Below are 23189 nucleotides of genomic sequence, written 5' to 3'. Positions count from 1 at the left end.
TTTGCATATTAGGATTCGGATTTGGTTCGGCTGGGCAGAAGGATTGGGCCGAATCCGAATCCTGCTGAAAAAGGCCGAATCCTGGCCGAATCCCGAACCGAATCCTGGATTCGGTGCATCCCTAAAAAGACACATGTCCATCAAGTTCAACCTTTTAACTTTTTTTTAGGGATGCACCGAATCCACTTTTTTGGATTCGGCCGAACCCCCGAATATGAAAACATTATTTTTCCTATAATATATGAAGGGAACATTTTCCCCCCCTATAATGTATAGGTAAAGATACATGTTAATAAGAGTGGGTATGAGTATTGACCCCAGTACCCTTGGGTGGTCCTAAATATTGACATTCTCAAACCAAAAACAGCAAAGTGTATCACAAACAAAAAAGAAATAATCCATTTCTATAATTGGCTACATCTAATTCATTAGCCAATCACAAAAGAAAATATCTATAACAACTTCTGCTACTAATCATACATTAAAGGGATAATGTCATGGGGAAAAAAATTTTTTTCAAAATTAATCAGTTAATAGAGCTGCTCCAGCAGAATTCTGCACTGAAATCCATTTCTCAAAAGAGCAAACAGATTTTTTTATATTCAATTTTGAAATCTGACATGGGGCTAGACATATTGTCAATATCCCAGCTGCCCCCAGTCATGAGACTTGTGCTCTGATAAACTTCAATCACTCTTTACTGCTGTACTGCAAGTTGGAGTGATATCACCCCCCTTCCTCCCCCCCCCAGCAGCCAAACAAAAGAACAATGGGAAGGTAACCAGATAGCAGCTCCCTAACACAAGATAACAGCTGCCTGGTAGATCTAAGAACAACACTCAATAGTAAAAACCCATGTCCCACTGAGACACATTCAGTTACATTGAGAAGGAAAAACAGCAGCCTGCCAGAAAGCATTTCTCTCCTAAAGTGCAGGCACAAGTCACATGACTTGGGGCAGCTGGGAAATTGACAATATGTCTAGCCCCGTGTCAGATTTCAAAATTGAATATAAAAAAATGTGTTTGCTCTTTTGAGAAATGGATTTCAGTGCAGAATTCTGCTGGAGTAGCACTATTAACTGATGCGTTTTGAAAAAAACATGTTTTCGATGACAGTATCCCTTTAAGTTCTCCTCTGTGACAACTATCTTTGCTTCCAGATTTTATTTTACTCTTCTGGGTAGACAAAACTCCAAGTAGCATGAGTCTCTCTATTCAACCCAACGTAAACTCTTTGAGTCAAAATAGGCCTCCATTCTTAACAACACCCTGAGATTTTTTATAATAAATAATTGTTGTGTGTTTTCTCTAAAATCATGTCTTCTTATTTTTCTGGACACTGGTGAAGGAACATGGCAGGGTTGAATCATTCTATGTGTAGTTGCTGAGTAGGGAGGAAGATGGTAATTTAAGACTTTTTGTTTGGCACTAAATAGTTGAAAGCACCGTGCAAGCTTTAACGACTGAGTATAAGGAATGAAGATGTAACCTCACTCCAAGCACATGCCTTGATGGTGGATATTTTAAGTACAATGAATGAGTGAAAAGCCTCGTTCCATTACAAAGGGCACCTTGTAATCAAAGTCATAGAGAAGGAAGGCTTGTATGACAGAAGATGCAAAAAAAAAAAAAAGTCAGGGCAGTTTACAATGCAACTGGTATCGTATTTCTAACCAACAAGGCAATGGCAAGGAAAGAGGCTATTTAATGAGCCATTCACAAGTCAGGAGGTGGAAGAAGAAGTGAACAGAACTTGGCCACCAGCTGCCGGCACTCCTCACCACCGAGAGCTTTTCCAGGTAAGTCATCTCCTGCTATGGCTAGTTACATAGATAGAGAAGCAAGTATACAGTCAATTGAATTGATACAAGTGATGGAAACAAGGACAACTAAAGAATTATAGAATAGATTTATGGGATACATGGGTCAGAGAACGATGGTGGAAAGCTAAAGCAATGGACGCCGGCTGTATCTGTATAGATCCCAAGAAGTGGACTTTGATCATTTCATATATAAGAGGGTAGATTTGTGTCCAGACATATTTGTGTATTACAGATTTGCCAGATATTTCTTAATCTTCTTGGCTCTGGATGGACAGGTCAACCAACCTTTCCCTGATCACATGCAGACTCTCAGCATGTACAGTATAGGTGCAGGTATAGTATATCTATTTTGTGGCACTTTGTAGCCCTTTTATAATAGATATACAGGTTCTGTGGCTGGTATATCGGCATATGTCAATGGTAGAAATAACATCAAAATACATAGGAGGTTTCTTTTTTTTTCAGTCAGTAGTAGTTGCTGGCTTACCGTTTTCTGATCGGTTGCTATGGGTTACTAGACCTGGAACAAACTTTGCTGCAAATCTGGAGCAAAATTGTTGGTCCCTTGTAAGGTGACAGACTTCTCAGCACAGTGGAATATTCCACTGTGCATATAACTATTTGTACACCTCTATGATCTTGTTAAAGAAATAGGTTACATGTATTAGATTAATTATATTCCCATTGGATATCCGGATCAGTTGAAGGCTCACATTCCCCCTACCTACCCAAGATAAAAGTTACTTCTTCATCCTGACCTGGTCGATTCACCTCTGGAGTGACGCTACTTTACGGTGACATCCCTGCTGGTTTCATGGGTCCCCCAGGTTGAGTTAAAGGGTCCAGATCGGGTTGAGAGTCAGTGGACCTGGTTTGGCACAGGTTTGCCCAAGGGAACCCACACAGGCTTCTATATTATGTTATTCCAGCAGCACTTTGATGGAGGATTCCATTCTCACATTGGGGATGTCTTACTTGTATCCTGTAAACTACTGTTGAACTGTGAGCCTCACTGCAGTTTGGGTGCACCTGATTAAGGTGATTTTTTCCCACTCAGATTTTTTGCCCTAACCTCCCTGAATTTCCAGGCTCCTCTTCTTCTCTCACTCTGGCTCTTCAGCATTCATATGGTACAAGTTGCTAGGGGCTTTAGTTAAGTGAAAGATTGTTGATTAGGAATGTCCAACCCAATGCTCTCAGAGTTTACTCCCATTTGCTGTGAACATGAGCAGCTTTTATTGGGGTCAATGGTTTTGCCACAAGGAGTATTACTTGGGAAGGTGACCAATGTCACACACTACACAGCAAATGTACTTTATATACACACACACTATATAGATTTTGTTTGGTGCTTTGTGTTTGGTAAACATGAATGGAACTGCAAATCAGGATTTTTAATATACAGGATTCATAGTCTAATATTTATATAAATATAAATGCAATGAGTAAAGATTGTTGGCTTAGTAATGCTATTGCTAACCTGTAGATTTTCATTCAGGTTGACAGACGTACTAAAGATTAAACCATGTCTGAAGGGTAAGTACAGATGGTTTTGTGCACTACTGTTGAAATGTGTGAGATGTTATTTCTTTGTTTTTAAAAAATAAAAAAAAAATAGTATACTTTTATATATATCCTTATACACACAACTACTACTTGCAGCATGGATAATAGTCTCTGGGAAGGGACTGTGACTGTGGGATAGCAGGTATAGTAGGGAGAGATGGTGTCTATAGTAACAGTGGGATAATAGTCTCTGGGAAGGGAGTGTGACTGTGGGATAGCAGGTATAGTAGGGAGAGATGGTGCCTATAGTAACAGTGGATAATAGTCTCTGGGAAGGGAGTGTGACTGTGGGATAGCAGGTATAGTAGGGAGAGATGGTGTCTATAGTAACAGTGGGATAATAGTCTCTGGGAAGGGAGTGTGACTGTGGGATAGCAGGTATAGTAGGGAGAGATGGTGCCTATAGTAACAGTGGATAATAGTCTCTGGGAAGGGATTGTGACTGTGGGATAGCAGGTATAGTAGGGAGAGATGGTGCCTATAGTAACAGTGGATAATAGTCTCTGGGAAGGGAGTGTGACTGTGGGATAGCAGGTATAGTAGGGAGAGATGGTGCCTATAGTAACAGTGGATAATAGTCTCTGGGAAGGGAGTGTGACTGTGGGATAGCAGGTATAGTAGGGAGAGATGGTGTCTATAGTAACAGTGGATAATAGTCTCTGGGAAGGGAGTGTGACTGTGGGATAGCAGGTATAGTAGGGAGAGATGGTACCTATAGTAACAGTGGGATAATAGCCTCTGGGAAGGGAGTGTGACTGTGGGATAGCAGGTATAGTAGGGAGAGGTGGTGCCTATAGTAACAGTGGGATAATAGTCTCTGGGAAAGTAGGGAGAGATGGTGCCTATAGTAACGGTGGGATAATAGTCTCTGGGAAGGGAGTGTGACTGTGGGATAGCAGGTATAGTAGGGAGAGATGGTGTCTATAGTAACAGTGGGATAATAGTCTCTGGGAAGGGAGTGTGACTGTGGGATAGCAGGTATAGTAGGGAGAGATGGTGCCTATAGTAACAGTGGGATAATAGTCTATGGGAAGGGAGTGTGACTGTGGGATAGCAGGTATAGTAGGGAGAGATGGTGTCTATAGTAACAGTGGATAATAGTCTCTGGGAAGGGAGTGTGACTGTGGGATAGCAGGTATAGTAGGGAGAGATGGTGCCTATAGGAACAGTGGATAATAGTCTCTGGGAAGGGAGTGTGACTGTGGGATAGCAGGTATAGTAGGGAGAGATGGTGCCTATAGTAACAGTGGGATAATAGTCTCTGGGAAGGGAGTGTAACTGTGGGATAGCAGGTATAGTAGGTAGAGATGGTGCCTATAGTAACAGTGGGATAATAGTCTCTGGGAAGGGAGTGTGACTGTGGGATAGCAGGTATAGTAGGGAGAGATGGTGCTTATAGTAACAGTGGGATAATAGTCTCTGGGAAAGTAGGGAGAGATGGTGCCTATAGTAACGGTGGGATAATAGTCTCTGGGAAGGGAGTGTGACTGTGGGATAGCAGGTATAGTAGGGAGAGATGGTGCCTATAGTAACAGTGGGATAATGGTCTCTGGGAAAGTAGGGAGAGATGGTGCCTATAGTAACGGTGGGATAATAGTCTCTGGGAAGGGAGTGTAACTGTGGGATAGCAGGTATAGTAGGGAGAGATGGTGTCTATAGTAACAGTAGATAATAGTCTCTGGGAAGGGAGTGTGACTGTGGGATAGCAGGTATAGTAGGGAGAGATGGTGTCTATAGTAACAGTGGATAATAGTTTCTGGGAAGGGAGTGTGACTGTGGGATAGCAGGTATAGTAGGGAGAGATGGTGTCTATAGTAACAGTGGATAATAGTCTCTGGGAAGGGAGTGTGACTGTGGGATAGCAGGTATAGTAGGGAGAGATGGTGTCTATAGTAACAGTAGATAATAGTCTCTGGGAAGGGAGTGTGACTGTGGGATAGCAGGTATAGTAGGGAGAGATGGTGTCTATAGTAACAGTGGATAATAGTTTCTGGGAAGGGAGTGTGACTGTGGGATAGCAGGTATAGTAGGGAGAGATGGTGCCTATAGTAACAGTGGATAATAGTCTCTGGGAAAGTAGGGAGGGATGGTGCCTATAGTAACAGTGGGATAATAGTCTCTGGGAAGGGAGTGTAACTGTGGGATAGCAGGTATAGTAGGGAGAGATGGTGTCTATAGTAACAGTAGATAATAGTCTCTGGGAAGGGAGTGTGACTGTGGGATAGCAGGTATAGTAGGGAGAGATGGTGTCTATAGTAACAGTGGATAATAGTTTCTGGGAAGGGAGTGTGACTGTGGGATAGCAGGTATAGTAGGGAGAGATGGTGTCTATAGTAACAGTGGGATAATAGTCTCTGGGAAGGGAGTGTGACTGTGGGATAGCAGGTATAGTAGGGAGAGATGGTGTCTATAGTAACAGTGGATAATAGTCTCTGGGAAGGGAGTGTGACTGTGGGATAGCAGGTATAGTAGGGAGAGATGGTGCCTATAGTAACAGTGGATAATAGTCTCTGGGAAGGGGGTGTGACTGTGGGATAGCAGGTATAATAAGGGAGATAGTGCCTATAATGGCAATTGTGCAGCCAACACAATTGCATTTGTAGCACACCCTTGAGTGTACTTTTGCTGTGTATTAAGGCGATGTGTGACCAGGCTAAAACTGCTTGTAGTGTGCCCAGACCCCCAGTGTACCCGTGCAACTCCCGGTACCTGGTGTGATTAAATGCAGCAGGATATTCAGCCAGACAGTTTCTTTGCAGTAAACTATAACTGGTTTATTTACAGAGAACAGTGGAGAATTAGTAGTTCACAAGTACTTTGATGTTCACAGCAATCATAGAGTAGCTTCAAACAGCTATATTCCCTCCAGGGGGTACAAGGTACAGCAGACAGGCTAATATTCAATATATTATAGTTACAGCAACAATAGACTTGGGGGAATAGTTACCACTCTCACTGGGCACTATCCCTCTGGTGAAGCACTAAGGCATGGGTTTCTCAGCCTGGGGTCTTGTATCTTGGCACCGGACTTGGTCCTCACCTCACCCACTGTATTCAGCCTGGGGTCTTGGGTCTTGGTACCCTATATGGTCCTCAACTCACCCACTGTAGTCCCTGCTCTAGTGGTTCAAATACCACGGGGTCCTAACCCCACTATTTCTCCTCGTTGGAGCCACATCTGCTCACTAGCTACCCTGTGCTGACTCTCACTCCTAGAGTGACTGTTACTGTATTCACTATCACTAAGTCACACTTAACTAACTTCACCGGCAGACCTGGACCTGTAGTACCTCTCAGTGAGGCAAAGTCCCAGGACAGACCCAGACCGCATGGTGCTAAACCCCTTTATATTGACAAACAGTGCCATCTAGTGGACAATCTCCGTGAACTAATTTGGACCCAGCAAGGGACATAGCTGCTTGAGTTAACTAAAGGACCCTTAGGTGTCCAAATACTAAAGGGGAACTGCCTGAGTAATTTAACCTAAATCTCAGGGTCCCTACACATTTATTTTAAGTGTCCCTGATTTCAACTGATCTGGTAGCTGTACGGTAGGGTATAAGTTACAGCAAGACTCATAACCAGGTGTAATATTAATTACATAGCTAAGTTATATACACAGATAGTCTAACCTTTAAGGGAAAATGGAAATATTCTAGTATGAGTTTTATTTTTAGAGTATCACAAGTACAAATTTTAACCTTTTTTCCCCTTTTCTTTTAATCCATACATCAAGCTCAGAGGTAAGCTCCCCTTTTTTTTACATTTCAGATATATTCTAACAGGAGACTTTTTTCGCAAATATCTAACGGTAGCTTTATTATTTCTAGAGAAAATCAAAAATCCCTGCTTCCAGAAGGATACTTCTGAAGGTATGTTGTGTTTAGTTTCTTTCTATATAAGCATGAATAACCTTAGTGATGTCATCAGTTAAGATCTAAACGCAGGATGAGTGTGTGTCGTACAGGTACGGGATCCGTTATCTGGAAACCCGTTATCCAGAAAGCTCCGAATTATGGAAAGACCATCTCCCATAGACTCCATTTTATCCAAATAATCCAATTTTTAAAAAATGATTTCCTTTTTCTATGTAATAATAAAACAGTCGCTTGTACTTGATCCCAACTAAGATATAATTAATAGTGATGGGCGAATAAATTTACCAGGCGCGAATTTGCGTTGAATTTCCACATTTCACCGCCGGCGAATAAATTTGCGAAACTGTCATGAAAGTTTCTGGCGAAAAATCCGCCGCATCAAAAAAATTTGGCCGCGCATCAGAATAGTCGCACGCATAAAAATTGCCGCGCGTCGAAATTATTCAGACGTCCATTGACTTTAATGCATTTGGACAAAATAGGCACGTGTATAAAAATTTGAAATTGACGGGCGTCAAAATAATTTTTACGCCCATTGACTTTAATGCGTTTTGCAAATTTTTCACCGTTTCGCAGGAAATTGGTGAAACGGGACAAATTCGCTCATCACAAATAATTTATCCTTACTGGAAACAAAACCAGCTTATTGGGTTTATTTAATGTTTACATAATTATCTAGTAGACTTAAGGTATGGAGATCCAAATTACAGAAAGATCCGTTATCAGGAAACCCCCAGGTCTCGGGCATTCTGGATAACAGGTCCCATACCCATAACATAGGTATATAGATTGTGTTGGTGACCTCCCTGGGGGGGAGATGCCACATAGGATGACATATAATGGGTCGTGGACACATGAGCTTGCCATTTAATGCTCATGCAGGAAATACTTCTACCTGGCGACTGGCTGTGCTGTACAGGGAGTCCTCGAGTTACATACAACTCACACTAAGGGGCATATTTATCAAGGGTCGAATTTCGAAGTAATGGGGGTTTTTTTGAACTCCCATAACTTCGCATTCAAATGAAAAAAGACCAAACTTTATCAAAAAATCAAAGTTTTTTTTCCGAGTTAGGTCCGTATTCGTTTGAATTCAAATCGTACTAATTGAAGTACTGTAATAGCGTAATTCCAAAAAAAACCTCCAGTCCACCAATTGACTCCAAATAAGTCATAGGAGGTCCCCCATAGGCTAAAACAACAATTCGGCAGGTTTTAGATGGTGAATGGTCGAAGTCGAATTTTAAAGAGACGGTACATGATAAATTTCGATATTCGAATTTTCGATTGTTTTTCAAATTCAAATCGAATTAGGACTATTCCCTAGTCGAAGTACAGAAAAATTTTCATTTCGACCTTTAATAAATCTTCCGCTTACAGTATTACGGTAACACACTGTGGTTTGCTTGACCGTTATTAACATTTAGCTTTAATAAACCACCTGCCCCAATCCCCTCTGGCGTGTGTTGTCTACTGTACACCCAGGGACGTAACTACTGAGATAGCAGACCCTGCGGCTGCTAGGGGTGATAGGATCTATTGGTGGCCAAAAAAAAAAATCGGCAGGTGCGAAATCACTGCGAATTTCTGCCTTTTGCCACCGGTGTATAAATTCATGAAACTCCCGCGAAAAATCGCCGGCGTCAAAAAAATTTAGGTGCGTGTCGGAAAAGTCGCTCGTGTCAAAACCGTCACGCGTCAACACTATTCGGACGCCATTGATTTTAACGCCGGCGTCAAAATTGACACGGGCATCAATTTTGGAGTTTTTGCAAACCTTTGGCCATTTAGTGAATTTTGCGGAGCAATTCGTACATTTTTCAGCGAAACGGGAGAAATTCGCCCATCACTAATAGGGTCCCCATCTAATTCATATATCATTTCATTAAATATAGATAAAACAAGTCAACCTCTTGACATTTCGGGGGCCTGAAAAATTATTTTCTGTGGGGTCCCGTGCCTCTGGTTCCTGAAAAAAAAATGCGGAATTGTGGATAAAAACCTGATTTCATCCTGCGCACTTGCACTGCATTCATAAATGTACCTTAATGTTTCCATGTTTATATGACCTTGCCGTGAGTAGTGATGGGCGAATTTGTCCCATTTTGCCAGGGTTGAAAAAACTTTGACGCCGCGAAATCCGCAAAAATTTGCGAAACAGCGGTTTTGACGCCTGCGCCCATTAAAGTCAATGGGCGTCCATTTATCGTCGATGGCGTCGAAATTGTCGTCGTGGTTGAAAAAGCTTTGACACCGGCAAATTTTCGCCAGTGAATTTTGGCGGCAAATTATTCACCAGCGGCGAAACAGGCATGTTTATATGACCTTGCCGTGAGTAGTGATGGGTGAATTTCTCCCATTTCGCTTCGCCGTGAAATCCGCAAAACTGGTGAAAAATTAGCAAAACATCGGTTTTGACGCCTGCGCCCATTAAAGTCAATGGCCGCCCATTTATCGTTGCTGGTGAAAAATTTACAAAACAGCGGTTCGCTGGCGGCAAACGGGCAAATTCGCTGCAAATTCGCACCTGGCGAATAAATTCACTAGCCATGAGTTTGCAGAAGCCCTGACCAAATGGTGGAGAGCAAAGAGGAGCTTGAACCCACAAAGGCCGAAAGCTACGGACTTGGTCCGTTTATAAAGCTACGACATTTTTGGGGACTTAGATGTATGATCTTTAATTATCGCAATCGCCGCAAATAAGTACACTGTATAAGCCAGACTGATCACTTTTTGCTTTGGGTAGACTCTTATGCTTCAGAAGGCGACTGAAAAGTTGGAAAAAGAAAAGAGAGAGGCAGACGAGGAGAAGACAAAGATTCTTGACGAAAAGGTTCCATCTTTACAAATTGCTGGGCTTTCCCTCCAGGAGCTGCAGGTAACATATTTGCATTATTCATATGATACTCAGTGTAGCTTGGTCTCCATATTGCTTCTTCTTCTACTGTCCTTCTGTTCAGTCCTTATCAAATGCCATTTGTCCCAGGTCTTATAAATTGCCATTTGTCCCGTCTTCGTTTCCATCTCCATCTCTAGGAGCAAACACAGGTGACAACCACTGTTACTACTCTTCTGCCTGACATCTAGTGCTGCGAGAAGCAGTAGTAAGCAACATCATTGGTGTGGTTCCAAAAAGGGCAGTCACTGTAGGGAACCAAGGTTGTGTAAATGGGTTTTATACTCTTTTAAAGGAGAACTGAACCCTAAAAATTAATATGGCTAAAACTGCCATATTTTATATAGTGAACTTATTGCACGAGGCTAAAGTTTCAGCTTGTCAATAGCAGCAATGATCCAGGACTTCAAACTTGTCACAGGGGGTCACCATCTTGGAAAGTGTCTGTGACACTCACATGCTCAGTGGGCTCTGATTGGCTGTTGAGAAGCTAAGCTTAGGGCTCGTCACTAATTATCCAGCAGAAAATGAGCTTCCCTGGCTGTAATATAAGCTGATGCTACAGGTTTGCTGATTATTAAATTCTGATGCTAATTGCACTGGTTTCTGTGCTGCCATGTAGTAATTATCTGTATTAATTACTAATCAGCCTTATATTGTGACATTTCTATTCTATGTGTACTGTATATTGTGAGTGGGTCCCTAAGCTCAGTAAGTGACAGCAGCACAGAGCATGTGCAGTGAATCAGCAGAAAAGAAGACGGGGAGCTACTGGGGCATCTTTGGAGACACTGATCTTTACTGCTAAAGGGCTGTTTACTTAAATACATAAGTACAAACATCTTAAGGTATTTGAATTGCATTTTTCAGGGGAAAGCAGTGTTTTTTCTACAGAGCATGAAGTTCCTCATAGTCTCCTATAAAGAGGCCTCTAAAACCCAGCAGGACATTGCCATAAGGGAGTTTGCATGTGCAAAACAAGACAGTTTTCACTGAAAAAAATGTGTTTTTGTCATACACACCCATTGCTATTTTCATTGTTTTTCCCCTTGAATCTGTATTACTGACAATATCCCTTTCTCTCTAGGAACTGTGCACAAAACTACACAAACAAATTGATAGCGTAGATGAGGAACGTTATGACATTGAGATGAAAGTAAAAAAGCACAATATGGAGGTACCTCTTTCCAGTCTTGTTTATTTGTAAGCATTTAGTAACTGTCAATAAATACATAACGCTCACCACATATATACACACAACAGGAAGATAATTGGACTGTGGGATAGCAGGTATAGTAGGGAGAGATGGTGTCTATAGTAACAGTGGATAATAGTCTCTGGGAAGGGAGTGTGACTGTGGGATAGCAGGTATAGTAGGGAGAGATGGTGTCTATAGTAACAGTGGGATAATAGTCTCTGGGAAGGGAGTGTGACTGTGGGATAGCAGGTATAGTAGGGAGAGATGGTGCCTATAGTAACAGTGGATAATAGTCTCTGGGAAGGGAGTGTGACTGTGGGATAGCAGGTATAGCAGGGAGAGATGGTGTCTATAGTAACAGTGGGATAATAGTCTCTGGGAAGGGAGTGTGACTGTGGGATAGCAGGTATAGTAGGGAGAGATGGTGCCTATAGTAACAGTGGATAATAGTCTCTGGGAAGGGAGTGTGACTGTGGGATAGCAGGTATAGTAGGGAGAGATGGTGATTATAGTAACAGTGGATAATAGTCTCTGGGAAGGGAGTGTGACTGTGGGATAGCAGGTATAGTAGGGAGAGATGGTGCCTATAGTAACAGTTGATAATAGTCTCTGGGAAGGGAGTGTGACTGTGGGATTGCAGGTATAGTAGGGAGAGATGGTGCCTATAGTAACAGTGGATAATAGTCTCTGGGAAGGGAGTGTGACTGTGGGATAGCAGGTATAGTAGGGAGAGATGGTGTCTATAGTTACAGTGGATAATAGTCTCTGGGAAGGGAGCGTGACTGTGGGATAGCAGGTATAGTAGGGAGAGATGGTGCCTATAGTAACAGTGGATAATAGTCTCTGGGAAGGGAGTGTGACTGTGGGATAGCAGGTATAGTAGGGAGAGATGGTGCCTATAGTAACAGTGGATAATAGTCTCTGGGAAGGGAGTGTGACTGTGGGATAGCAGGTATAGTAGGGAGAGATGGTGCCTATAGTAACAGTGGATAATAGTCTCTGGGAAGGGAGTGTGACTGTGGGATAGCAGGTATAGTAGGGAGAGATGGTGCCTATAGTAACAGTGGATAATAGTCTCTGGGAAGGGAGTGTGACTGTGGGATAGCAGGTATAGTAGGGAGAGATGGTGTCTATAGTTACAGTGGATAATAGTCTCTGGGAAGGGAGTGTGACTGTGGGATAGCAGGTATAGTAGGGAGAGATGGTGCCTATAGTAACCATGGGATAATAGTCTCTGGGAAGGGAGTGTGACTGTGGGATAGCAGGTATAGTAGGGAGAGATGGTGCCTATAGTAACAGTGGGATAATAGTCTCTGGGAAGGGAGTGCGATTGTGGGATAGCAGGTATAGTAGGGAGAGATGGTGCCTATAGTAACAGTGGATAATAGTCTCTGGGAAGGGAGTGTGACTGTGGGATAGCAGGTATAGTAGGGAGAGATGGTGTCTATAGTTACAGTGGATAATAGTCTCTGGGAAGGGAGTGTGACTGTGGGATAGCAGGTATAGTAGGGAGAGATGGTGCCTATAGTAACCATGGGATAATAGTCTCTGGGAAGGGAGTGTGACTGTGGGATAGCAGGTATAGTAGGGAGAGATGGTGCCTATAGTAACAGTGGGATAATAGTCTCTGGGAAGGGAGTGTGACTGTGGGATAGCAGGTATAGTAGGGAGAGATGGTGCCTATAGCAACAGTGGATAATAGTCTCTGGGAAGGGAGTGTGACTGTGGGATAGCAGGTATAGTAGGGAGAGATGGTGCCTATAGTAACAGTGGATAATAGTCTCTGGGAAGGGAGTGTGACTGTGGGATAGCAGGTATAGTAGATAGAGATGGTGCCTATAGTAACAGTGGGATAATAGTCTCTGGGAAGGGAATGTGACTGTGGGATAGCAGGTATAGTAGGGAGAGATGGTGTCTATAGTAACAGTGGGATAATAGTCTCTGGGAAGGGAGTGTGACTGTGGGATAGCAGGTATAGTAGGGAGAGATGGTGCCTATAGTAACAGTGGATAATAGTCTCTGGGAAGGGAGTGTGACTGTGGGATAGCAGGTATAGTAGGGAGAGATGGTGCCTATAGTAACAGTGGATAATAGTCTCTGGGAAGGGAGTGTGACTGTGGGATAGCAGGTATAGTAGGGAGAGATGGTGTCTATAGTAACAGTGGATAATAGTCTAAAATGCTAGAACCCTTAATGATCTTATACAAAAATGTTAGAGGAGCCACAAAAAAACTTGTGAAATCCTGCACCTCAAGTTGGACACCCCTACTGTACAAGATAGTTTTTGTATGTACATTCTCAGATGTTTGAGACATTTATACATCTTTATCATCCATCACCAGCATAAAACATTCTCCTGTTTCCTAGATTGATGCCTTAACTCAAAAGATTTTCGACTTGAAAGGAAAATTCAAGAGGCCCAACTTGAAACGAGTGCGTATCTCGGCAGATGCCATGCTCACAGCCCTTCTGGGAACATCGATGAAGGTTTCCGTAGATCTAAGAGCCAACCTGAAATCCGTGAGAAAGGAAGATGAGAAGGTGAGTGGATATTTAATGATTATCCTATATACTAACCGAAGGCCTATCTATGTCCCGAGTGGAGGGGAGGCAGATGCGCACGCAACTTCGGTTAGGATCTATGAGATGCGCGCGCAACTTCAGCCGAAAGACATAGATGCGGCCTTCGATTAGCAGATGTGCTGGAAGGTTAGGATCAGAACAGGTTAGGATCGGGGAGGCAGATGCGCTGGAAGGTTAGGATCTAGGGAGGCAGATGCGCTCACCGTCTCCTTCTGCCTCCCGCCGCCTCTTCTTTCCTGCTCACTCAGGCGGCGACCGCTGGAAGGTTAGGATCTAGGGAGGCAGATGCGCTCACCGTCACACTAGGGGAACCGGTTGCGTACCTGCACGAAAGTCTGTATAAGCGTCGGCCATCTTGCTACTCCTCTGCGACTTTGTCATCCGCCCACTGCCAAATCCGCCCACTAAAGTCTGTATAAGCGTCGGCCATCTTGCTACTCCTCTGCGCGTTTGTCATCCGCCCACTAAAGTCTGTATAAGCATCGGCCATCTTGCTACTCCTTTGCAAGTTTGTCTAATGGCGGCGCTAGCGTCACTCTAGGAGGGGAACCGGTTGCGTACCTGCACGAAAGTCTGTATAAGCGTCGGCCATCTTGCTACTCCTCTGCGACTTTGTCATCCGCCCACTGCCAAATCCGCCCACTAAAGTCTGTATAAGCGTCGGCCATCTTGCTACTCCTCTGCGAGTTTGTCATCCGCCCACTAAAGTCTGTATAAGCGTCGGCCATCTTGCTACTCCTTTGCAAGTTTGTCTAATGGCGGCGCTAGCGTCACTCTAGGAGGGGAACCGGTTGCGTACCTGCGTGGGTGGCCATTTTTAGCAAAACGGGCTATATTATCTCCAAAAAATATTGATGTTGACATGATAAACAACCAAGTGATTGCATTACTTCCTGGACAAAGCTGTGTCTTTCTGAGTACTGACTGTATTGATTCTGAAGACGAAAGTGAGAAACTTAACTTCCCATTAGAATATTTAAACACTATCAACAATGCTGGATTACCACAACACAATCTTATACTCAAAGTAGGAACAATAGTCATGCTGTTAAGAAACCTTAAGGGTAGGGGCACACGGCGCGATTTCGCCGCGATTCTGCGCTAAGCGAGTTGTCGCTGCGTTTTTTAAGCCGAAATAGCTTTGCTAACTTTGGCGCTGGCGTCAATGCAAATCGCGGCAAAATCGCTGCGCTAATTCACACGCGGCGATTCGTTTTCTATTGTCGTCCGAAGTTGCCTCGCTGAGCGTTTCCGGGCGACAGTAGAAAAAGAATCGCCGCGTGTGAATTAGCGCAGCGATTTCGCCGCGATTTGCATTGACGCCAGCGCCAAAGTTAGCAAAGCTATTTCGGCTTAAAAAACGCAGCGACAACTCGCCCAGCGCAGAATCGCGGCGAAATCGCGCCGTGTGCCCCTACCCTAACACTAAGCAAGGTTTATGTAACGGTACACGGTTGGTTGTGAAGAGCATGAGACAAAATGTTATCAAGGCAGAAGTGCTTACAGGATCCCATAGCGGTGATACTGTTTTGATTCCCAGAATTGACCTTACCAGTTCTGACCAGGAATTACCTTTTAAACTTAAACGACGACAATTCCCCATTAAGGCTGCATTTGCCATGACAATCAACAAATCACAAGGACAAACATTGGATAAAGTCGGCATTTACCTATCTGAGCCTGTGTTTGGTCATGGTCAACTTTATGTTGCATTTTCAAGAGTGCAGCGTTCATCTGATGTTAAAGTCAAGATTTTAAGTACAGCTCACCAGGGAGAACTCATTCAAGGACAGGAGAACATTTTCACAAAAAATGTTGTTTATAAAGAAATTTTTCAGTAACACTTTACTACCAATAAACTCAAAATTTAAGAATTCTAATAGCAGATAGGTAATAACAAGCAATAGGCACAGATTCACTCTACATCCCCACAAATTAGCGTCGCCAGTTGCTGCCTGGGGATGCCGAGTGAATCAGCACCCATCGCATTTTGCTGCCTCACTGTTGTTACCATTCTTTCATTAACGATTCTTTAGAGAATCGGGGGTTTACTGGTAGATAATAAGAGACTAGACAAGGAGGAGAGGACAAAGATCTGAAACAGGATGAATGGTGGTGAAGCAGGACCGATTGGAGGGGTGTGTGTTAGAGAAGCAGGACAGATATTCAGTGTTTTAACAAATGGACACAGAAGAGCCCGGCCAAGAGATACAGGAGCTCAAGACTGCCCAAAGCCCCCAGCTTGTTGACAGCCCATCCCTTGTTTTCTACTGATCAACCCATCTCCCTAGTACTACATGCTAAGGGCTCAGGGTGGTGGTAACTGATGGGAATTAAATCCTCCTCCCCCCCAGAATGGCTACCCCAAGGTACCTGCCTACCCTATCTACTAGTGATGTGCGGGTCGGATAAAACCCAACATGCACGCAACCTCCCTCCACCTGCGCCCGCCAGAACCCAACTTCCGGCTTTCATTTATAGACCCGCATCGCCCCGCCGATGATGTCACAAAAGGGGTGGGGTGATCAGGAGCGTGTCTATAAAAAAGGAAGCCGGAAGTGCAAGGTGGCGGGGAGAGCAGAAAGAAGAGCTCAACCCGGACCCTCAAAAGGGGGTGCAAGGTCGCTCCGAACCTGCCCTACCAGCAGGTAAACCCGCAGGACCCGTGGGTATCAGGGTGGCCCTCATATCACTACTCACTACCTCTAGCTACAGCCATTGGACACAGAGCAAAAACAATTACAACTATAATATACATTGATTATTTTTTTGGGCTTGTGATCCTCCCACATCTAAATAATATGCAAAAACATTTTATAAAAAAATATATTTTTCTGTATCTTTCTGTAATACAGGAAAAGGCAGTAGAAGTTACTGATTGGCGTAAAAACATTGAAGCCATGTCTGGCATGGAGGGCAGAAAGAAGAAATTCGACACCAGCAACGCTTAAAAATCAAGGTAATTATACAAGGCAACATAACTGACCCTATGGGAATACCATAGGGTCAGTTATCTTGAAGATCAGTTGGGGTTAGATTTTGGGGAACACTTATTTTCTGTCCTAGATTAGGGTTGCCAACTGTTCAGTTTTGACCCGAACAGTTCAGTTTTTGTAAGGCCTGTTCGGGGCTGAACTTTCTGTTTGGTTTTCAGCCTTACGAAATCAGAACAATAATCTGGCCAATACATGAAAAGCATTTCAATACTCATCTCAACATGGCTTAGTTACTATCAAGTTCAGTTCATTTCTTATTATTAAAGATACAAAAAAAGCTAATCTATCAAAAATAAGAATGTTTTTTTCTAAATTAGCATTGCTGTATTTCAGAGCTTTCTGGATAACCGATTTCTGTATAATAGATCTCATACCTGTAATTAAAGGATTGGGCTTAATCATCAAGCAGAATGTAGCTAGAGATAGGGGTGCCACCTGTGTGGTTTTGAACTGGGCATCAACACTTAAAAACATTGAGAATGCTGGATAGAAATCTAGCAAGTTGCATCTAAGTGATGCAATAACCTTGCCCTGGTTTCATAATTCCATCAACGTCATTGTGATGTCATAATGCTAGTTCCTACATCACTGCCCCACCCCCAATGTTATCTGCCCTGCCCCCCGTGTTCGGGTTTAGCCATCAGAATTGGTGGCAACCCTAGGACCTAGATGTTCTTAGAACTATGGCTTAATGGCTGGTGCACCAATGTTTTCATAGACCTCTAACCTTCTTAGGAACTAAAGAGGACCCTGACCAAAAGATTGGACCTCAAAGTCAATGTGATAATTGGCTGTAAGACACTTCAGTACTGTTGAGGTCCAAGCGGACATCTTTCTCCTCATACTTTGCAGTAAAATGTAGGATCTTAAAATACTTTCTTTTACATAGTTAAATTACATAGTTTAGCTTAAAAAAAAGACAAAGTCCATCAAGTTCAACATGAAACCCAGAAAGATTATCCTGTTGAGGTTGTTGGATCTAGAACAGGAAAAGCAACCTTTGGTGTTCCAGATGTTACAATTACAACTTCCATGCGTTTTAGGAGTATCTAGCGTGCTGAAGAAAGCCCTTAAAGGATAATTAAACCTTTAAAGCAAGTGAATGAAAAATTGATGAGAATGCTATTCTAAACACTTTTGTCATTTACTTTAATTATTTATTTTTTATTCCAAGATATTAAGGGATAAAATGGATGTAATGGAAAACAATTAGAAACCTTTCTCAAATCTTTCCTAAGAACATCAGAGCAGCCTCTTTCTTTCTCCTGACAACTTCCTTGACTACTTGGTGGTCAGACTGGTCAGAAACTGACCAGCAGGTGGCGCTGTTGGAACAAAATTCATTCATATTAACAGTACATGTATCCCTTAATATCTTGGAATAAAAAGATAATAAATAATGAAGATAAATGACAAAATTGCTTAGAATAGCACTCTCCAGGGGTGTAACTACAGAGGAAGCAGACCCTGTGGTTGCAGGGCCCCATGAGGCCCTAATTCAAATACAATTTCAATAAATATTGCTAAAACTTCTAGACATTTTGGGGGCCTGAAAAATAATTTGCTGTGGGGCCCATCAACATCTAGTTACGCCACTGGCACTCTCATCTATTTTACATCCACTTATTTTAAAGGTTTACTTATCTTTTAAGATCTGGAGGTCCAATGTATGGTTTTCTGATTCCTCCGTGTTACACAGAACATACATTGGGCCTTCTACTGGCCCCACAGTAGGGCTTTTCTTTTTTACTAGAGCATTGACCAGCATATACCATATGTCAGTATAAAGTACCGAATTAGACAATCGGCCAATACCTCTGCGTAACAGCAACATTGGGCCTGCCTTTCCATGGTTCTACCCTTGAGCTTCATCTTGGACATGTGGATAATTAGGCATGCACAGAATCCACTATTTGGGGATTCTGCCAAATCCTGAATCCTTTGTGAAAGATTTCGGCAAAATACCAAACTGCATCTAAAGAAGGGAAGGGTTAAAAAAAATGTACTTCCTAGTTTGTGCAAGGAAAAGTCATTTAAGATGATTTAAAGGATTCCGATTTGGTCCAACCCAAATGCCTGTGAAAATAGTCTAAATCCTGAACCATATCCTGGATTCAGTTTATCCAGTAACTGGCTCCGTATCATGAGTATCATAAGTGTAAAGTAAAGAAATACACTATTAACCAATATCAATTCACATATAGTAAGGTGATTATATAGGCTATTTATGGTGTACAGTAACCCTTGGACCTGTCTTTTCAATGGCTCAATGAGCTTGAGCATGTTGATACAATTACTGGCCCCACTGTAGGATTTTTTTTCTAATTACATCATGTACTCCCTGGCAATTTAATGAAAAGAGAAAGACTGTTGGCCAGTACCTATTTACACAGTATGCCATTGGTTTATAGCAACACTACAACCTGCCTTTTGCTGAGTTCTACACTTATAGGGATACTGTCATGGTTTTTTCCCAGGTGCCCCCAGTCATGTGACTTGTGCTCTGATAAACTTCAGTCACTTTTTACTGCTGCACTGCAAGTTGGAGTGATATCACCCCCACTTCTCCCCCCCAGTAGCCTAACAACAGAAAAATGGGAAGGTAACCAGATAACAGCTCCCTAACACAAGAGAACAGCTGCCTGGTAGATCTAAGAACAGCACTCGATTGTAAAATCCATGTCCCACTGTGACTCCTTCAGTTACATTGAGTAGAAGAAACAACAGCCTGCCTGAAAGCAGTTCCATCCTAAAGTGCTGGCTCTTTCTGAAAGCACATGACCAGGCAAAATGACCTGAGATGCACCTACACACCAATATTACAAGTAAAAATACACTTGTTGGGTTAGGAATTAAATTTTGTATGGTAGAGTTAATTATTTGCAGTGTAAACAGCAGCGTCGGACTTACATAGCCAGCGCTCCTAACTTCCCCCCGCCCAATAGCGTAAGGAAGGCCGCGAAACGCTTATTACGCTTATGCAAGCTCTGAGAACATGGCATGTATTCCTTTCTGGAATATGTGGGCTGGGGCCATAAAGCCTTTTTTTACAAGGTTTGACTCACACATGTCAACAGATTTATTTTATTTATTCCTTTTATCCTTTTCACATCACATTAAAGCCGAATCAATTACACAACATCCAAAGAATGGAAGGGTTTATGAAAATCGTGTGCACATGTCTTGTTTCTTCTGCCTCTTAAATATGGGTTGACTTCATTTTAAGGGTGAGGTAAACAGAACTCTAGAGAGATGATAATTGCTTTTCAGCACTTCTTCATTACTTGTCAAGGGGTGTTGACAAACATATAAATCTGCCCTGAAATTAAGACGGTCAGAAAAATGCCTGCCTCAATATTTTATGCTCGAAATATGGTGTTTGAACAAAGGATCATTATATAGAGACTCCACTGGAGGTTGACACTGTAATATTCTTACATTATAGAGAAATGAAGACACAAATGCCTGGGTGTTCTCAAGCCTTTGAGCAAACTACCAGGGTTATAACCCAGAGACTAATTTGTTTCTTCCAGTTTGGCCATGTATTTTTTCTTTACCATATTGGCATTTAAAGGAAAACTAAACCCTAATATTGAATATGGCGTAAAATGCCATATTTTATTTGCCTGTTCCGCATATGAATTTGCCATTGAACGGTTCCGACGCCGGCGCAAATAAACAGAAGGCCATTGACTGGAATCATCACTGGCGTCAAAATCGCAGTTTCACAAAATTTGAGGGAAATTCGTGGCGAAGCGAAACGGGACAAATTCGCCCATCACTAGCCATAAAGTAATAAAAGTTGCACCATGGATTTAAGTCTCGTCTAACTTTATAGGTATATAGATATCACTGTTTGTATGATATATAAATGTGTAAGTACAAGATCATATAACATTAAACAAGGGATTTTCTTCTAATTTTACAGACCAGGAGGCAGTTGGCGTTCCAGAGGAGTTGCAGCATTTTATGGAAAGTCCGGCTGTTATGGATACAAGAGTACATAAACACCGTAACAGTCTGCGGAAATATTTATGTTTCCTTTAATATATAAAAAATGTATAATGTACTGTTCTTTGTTAAAAAACCTTTTTCAAATTATAGCACCTGTAACTGAGCAACCACCTAGATAATTGGATAATGTATGAGAGTCTTTCCATCCCAAGTCAAAGGCTCATGGCACAGAGACATCTCCAGTTCTCAGCTGGTGGAGAAGAGCTGAAACCTGACTTTACAGCCAATCATCTGCATGAATTCATACCAATATGAACAGAAAATACATCTCATGTGCCATCATCCGAAAAGATGATGTCTTGAAAGTATAAATAGATGGAAATCCTGAGATTTTTTTTGAAAAAATAAAAATCACAGAAGAAAAAGTTCTTCCTTCTTCATCCCTATAAAAAACTATCATAAGAACCATTTCTTGTATAGCCCAGAATGTAATAAAGGTTTAGGATTATTCTGAAACCTGTTATCCAGAAAGCTCCACATTAAGGGAAGGCTGTCTCCCATAAATCCTGTTGCGTTTAATGTTTACATGATTTTTTTTGGTAGACTTAAAGGATAAGTAAACCTTTGAGAGTGCTTTTCTAAGTCCTTTTGTCATTTACATTCATTATTTATTTTTATTCCAAGATATTATGGGATACATGTGCTGTTAAAGGAACAGTAACACTAAAAAAATGTATTAAAAAATCCATTCCCCCCCCACTAATAATAGATCTACCCTGCATAAAGTTTATTCATATCAATGCTTTATTAAAAAAATACTGTTTGAAAGCACTCCTTCCTGTCTACTGCAAAACGGCGATATGACGACTCACTCTGCAGATCTGCGCTCCACATCTTCCCCCAAACCCGTCTTCAGCCAAAACTGGAAGATAGGCAGGAAGACTACTGACAGCTCAAAATTTTCAGCAGCACTAAGGACAGAAAACACTTTCTGTTGCCACCAATTTCCAAGCTTTTTTTTTAGTGTTACTGTTCCTTTAATATGAATGAATTTTGTTCTACCAGTGCCACCTGCTGGTCAGTTTCTGACCAGTCTGACCAAGTAGTCAAGGAAGTTGTCAGGAGAAAGAAAGAGGCTGCTCTGATGTTCTTCTGCTTAGGAAAGATTTGAGAAAGGTTTCTAATTGTTTTCCTAAGCAGAAGAACATCAGAGCAGCCTCTTTCTTTCTCCTGACAACTTCCTTGACTACTTGGTGGTCAGACTGATCAGAAACTGACCAGCAGGTGGCGCTGTTGGAACAAAATTCATTAATATTTACAGCAAATGTAATAAATTACAAAAGGGCTCATAATAGCACTTTCATTTATTTTACAGCCACCTATTTTAAAGATTTATTTATCCTTGCAGGGATCCCCAACCTTTTGAACCCGTGAGCATCATTCAGAATTAAAAGGAGTTGGGGAGCAACACAAGCATGAAAAATGTTCTTGGGCTGCCAAATAAGTGCTGTGATTAACCTTTTGGTATCCCCTATGTGGATTGTCAACCTACATTGAGGCTCTGTTGGGCATTGCACCTGGTTTTTACACAACTAAAATTTGCCTCCAAGCCTGGAATTCAAAAATAATCAACTGCTTTGAGGCCACTGGGAGCAACATCCAATGGACTGGAGAGCAACATGTTGCTCATGAGCTACTGGTTGGGGATCATTGCTTTAAGACATGAAGATCCAAATTATAGAAAGATCCATTATCCAGAAAACCTAAGGTCCTGGATAGCAGGTCACATACCTGTAAATTAATATTATTCAACCAAAAACACATCTTTAGAGCTAAGTTTTATTTACTGGTCTTTATCTCTGACAAAAAAATTATTACATTATAGTGTAAAGGAAAAGTCTATTTAGAACAACTAATGGGCAAATAAACAGTGGTGTAACTAAAGTGCGCCGGGCCCCCCTGCAAAAAAACTAGGGATGCACCGAATCTAGGATTCGGTTCAGGATTCAGCCAGGATTCGGCCTTTTTCAACAGGATTCGGCCGAATCCTTCTGCCAGGCTGAACCAAATTCTAATCCTAATTTGCATATGCAGGTTAGGGGTAGAGATGTCGCGAACTGTTCGCCGGCGAACTTGTTCGCGCGAACATCGGGTGTTCGCGCTCGCCGGAAGTTCGCGAACGTCGCGCGACGTTCGCCATTTTGGGTTCGCCATTGTTGGCGCTTTTTTTTGCCCTCTCACCCCAGACCAGCAGGTACATGGCAGCCAATCAGGAAGCTCTCCCCTGGACCAC

The 23189-nt window shown here is 42.3% G+C and overlaps 1 protein-coding gene across 1 annotated transcript; it reads left to right on the top strand.

The window, feature by feature from the left end:
• Positions 1–1751: 1751 nt before the first annotated feature.
• On the top strand, positions 1752–21321 carry MGC80947 (protein). Its single transcript, NM_001092397.1, is given in 9 exon segments — positions 1752–1801; positions 3324–3361; positions 7128–7134; positions 7222–7263; positions 10016–10147; positions 11253–11342; positions 13731–13904; positions 16802–16905; positions 20871–21321. Coding segments are annotated over 7 exon segments (552 nt in total). The 5' UTR covers positions 1752–1801; positions 3324–3350; the 3' UTR covers positions 16898–16905; positions 20871–21321.
• The last annotated feature ends 1868 nt before the right edge of the window (positions 21322–23189 follow it).

The sequence above is a fragment of the Xenopus laevis genome, chromosome 3S (assembly GCF_017654675.1).
Source record: "Xenopus laevis strain J_2021 chromosome 3S, Xenopus_laevis_v10.1, whole genome shotgun sequence".
NCBI classification, from domain to species: domain Eukaryota; kingdom Metazoa; phylum Chordata; class Amphibia; order Anura; family Pipidae; genus Xenopus; species Xenopus laevis.
The sequence above is the reverse complement of the archived record's forward strand: the minus strand, read 5'-3'. Positions and strand labels throughout refer to the sequence as shown.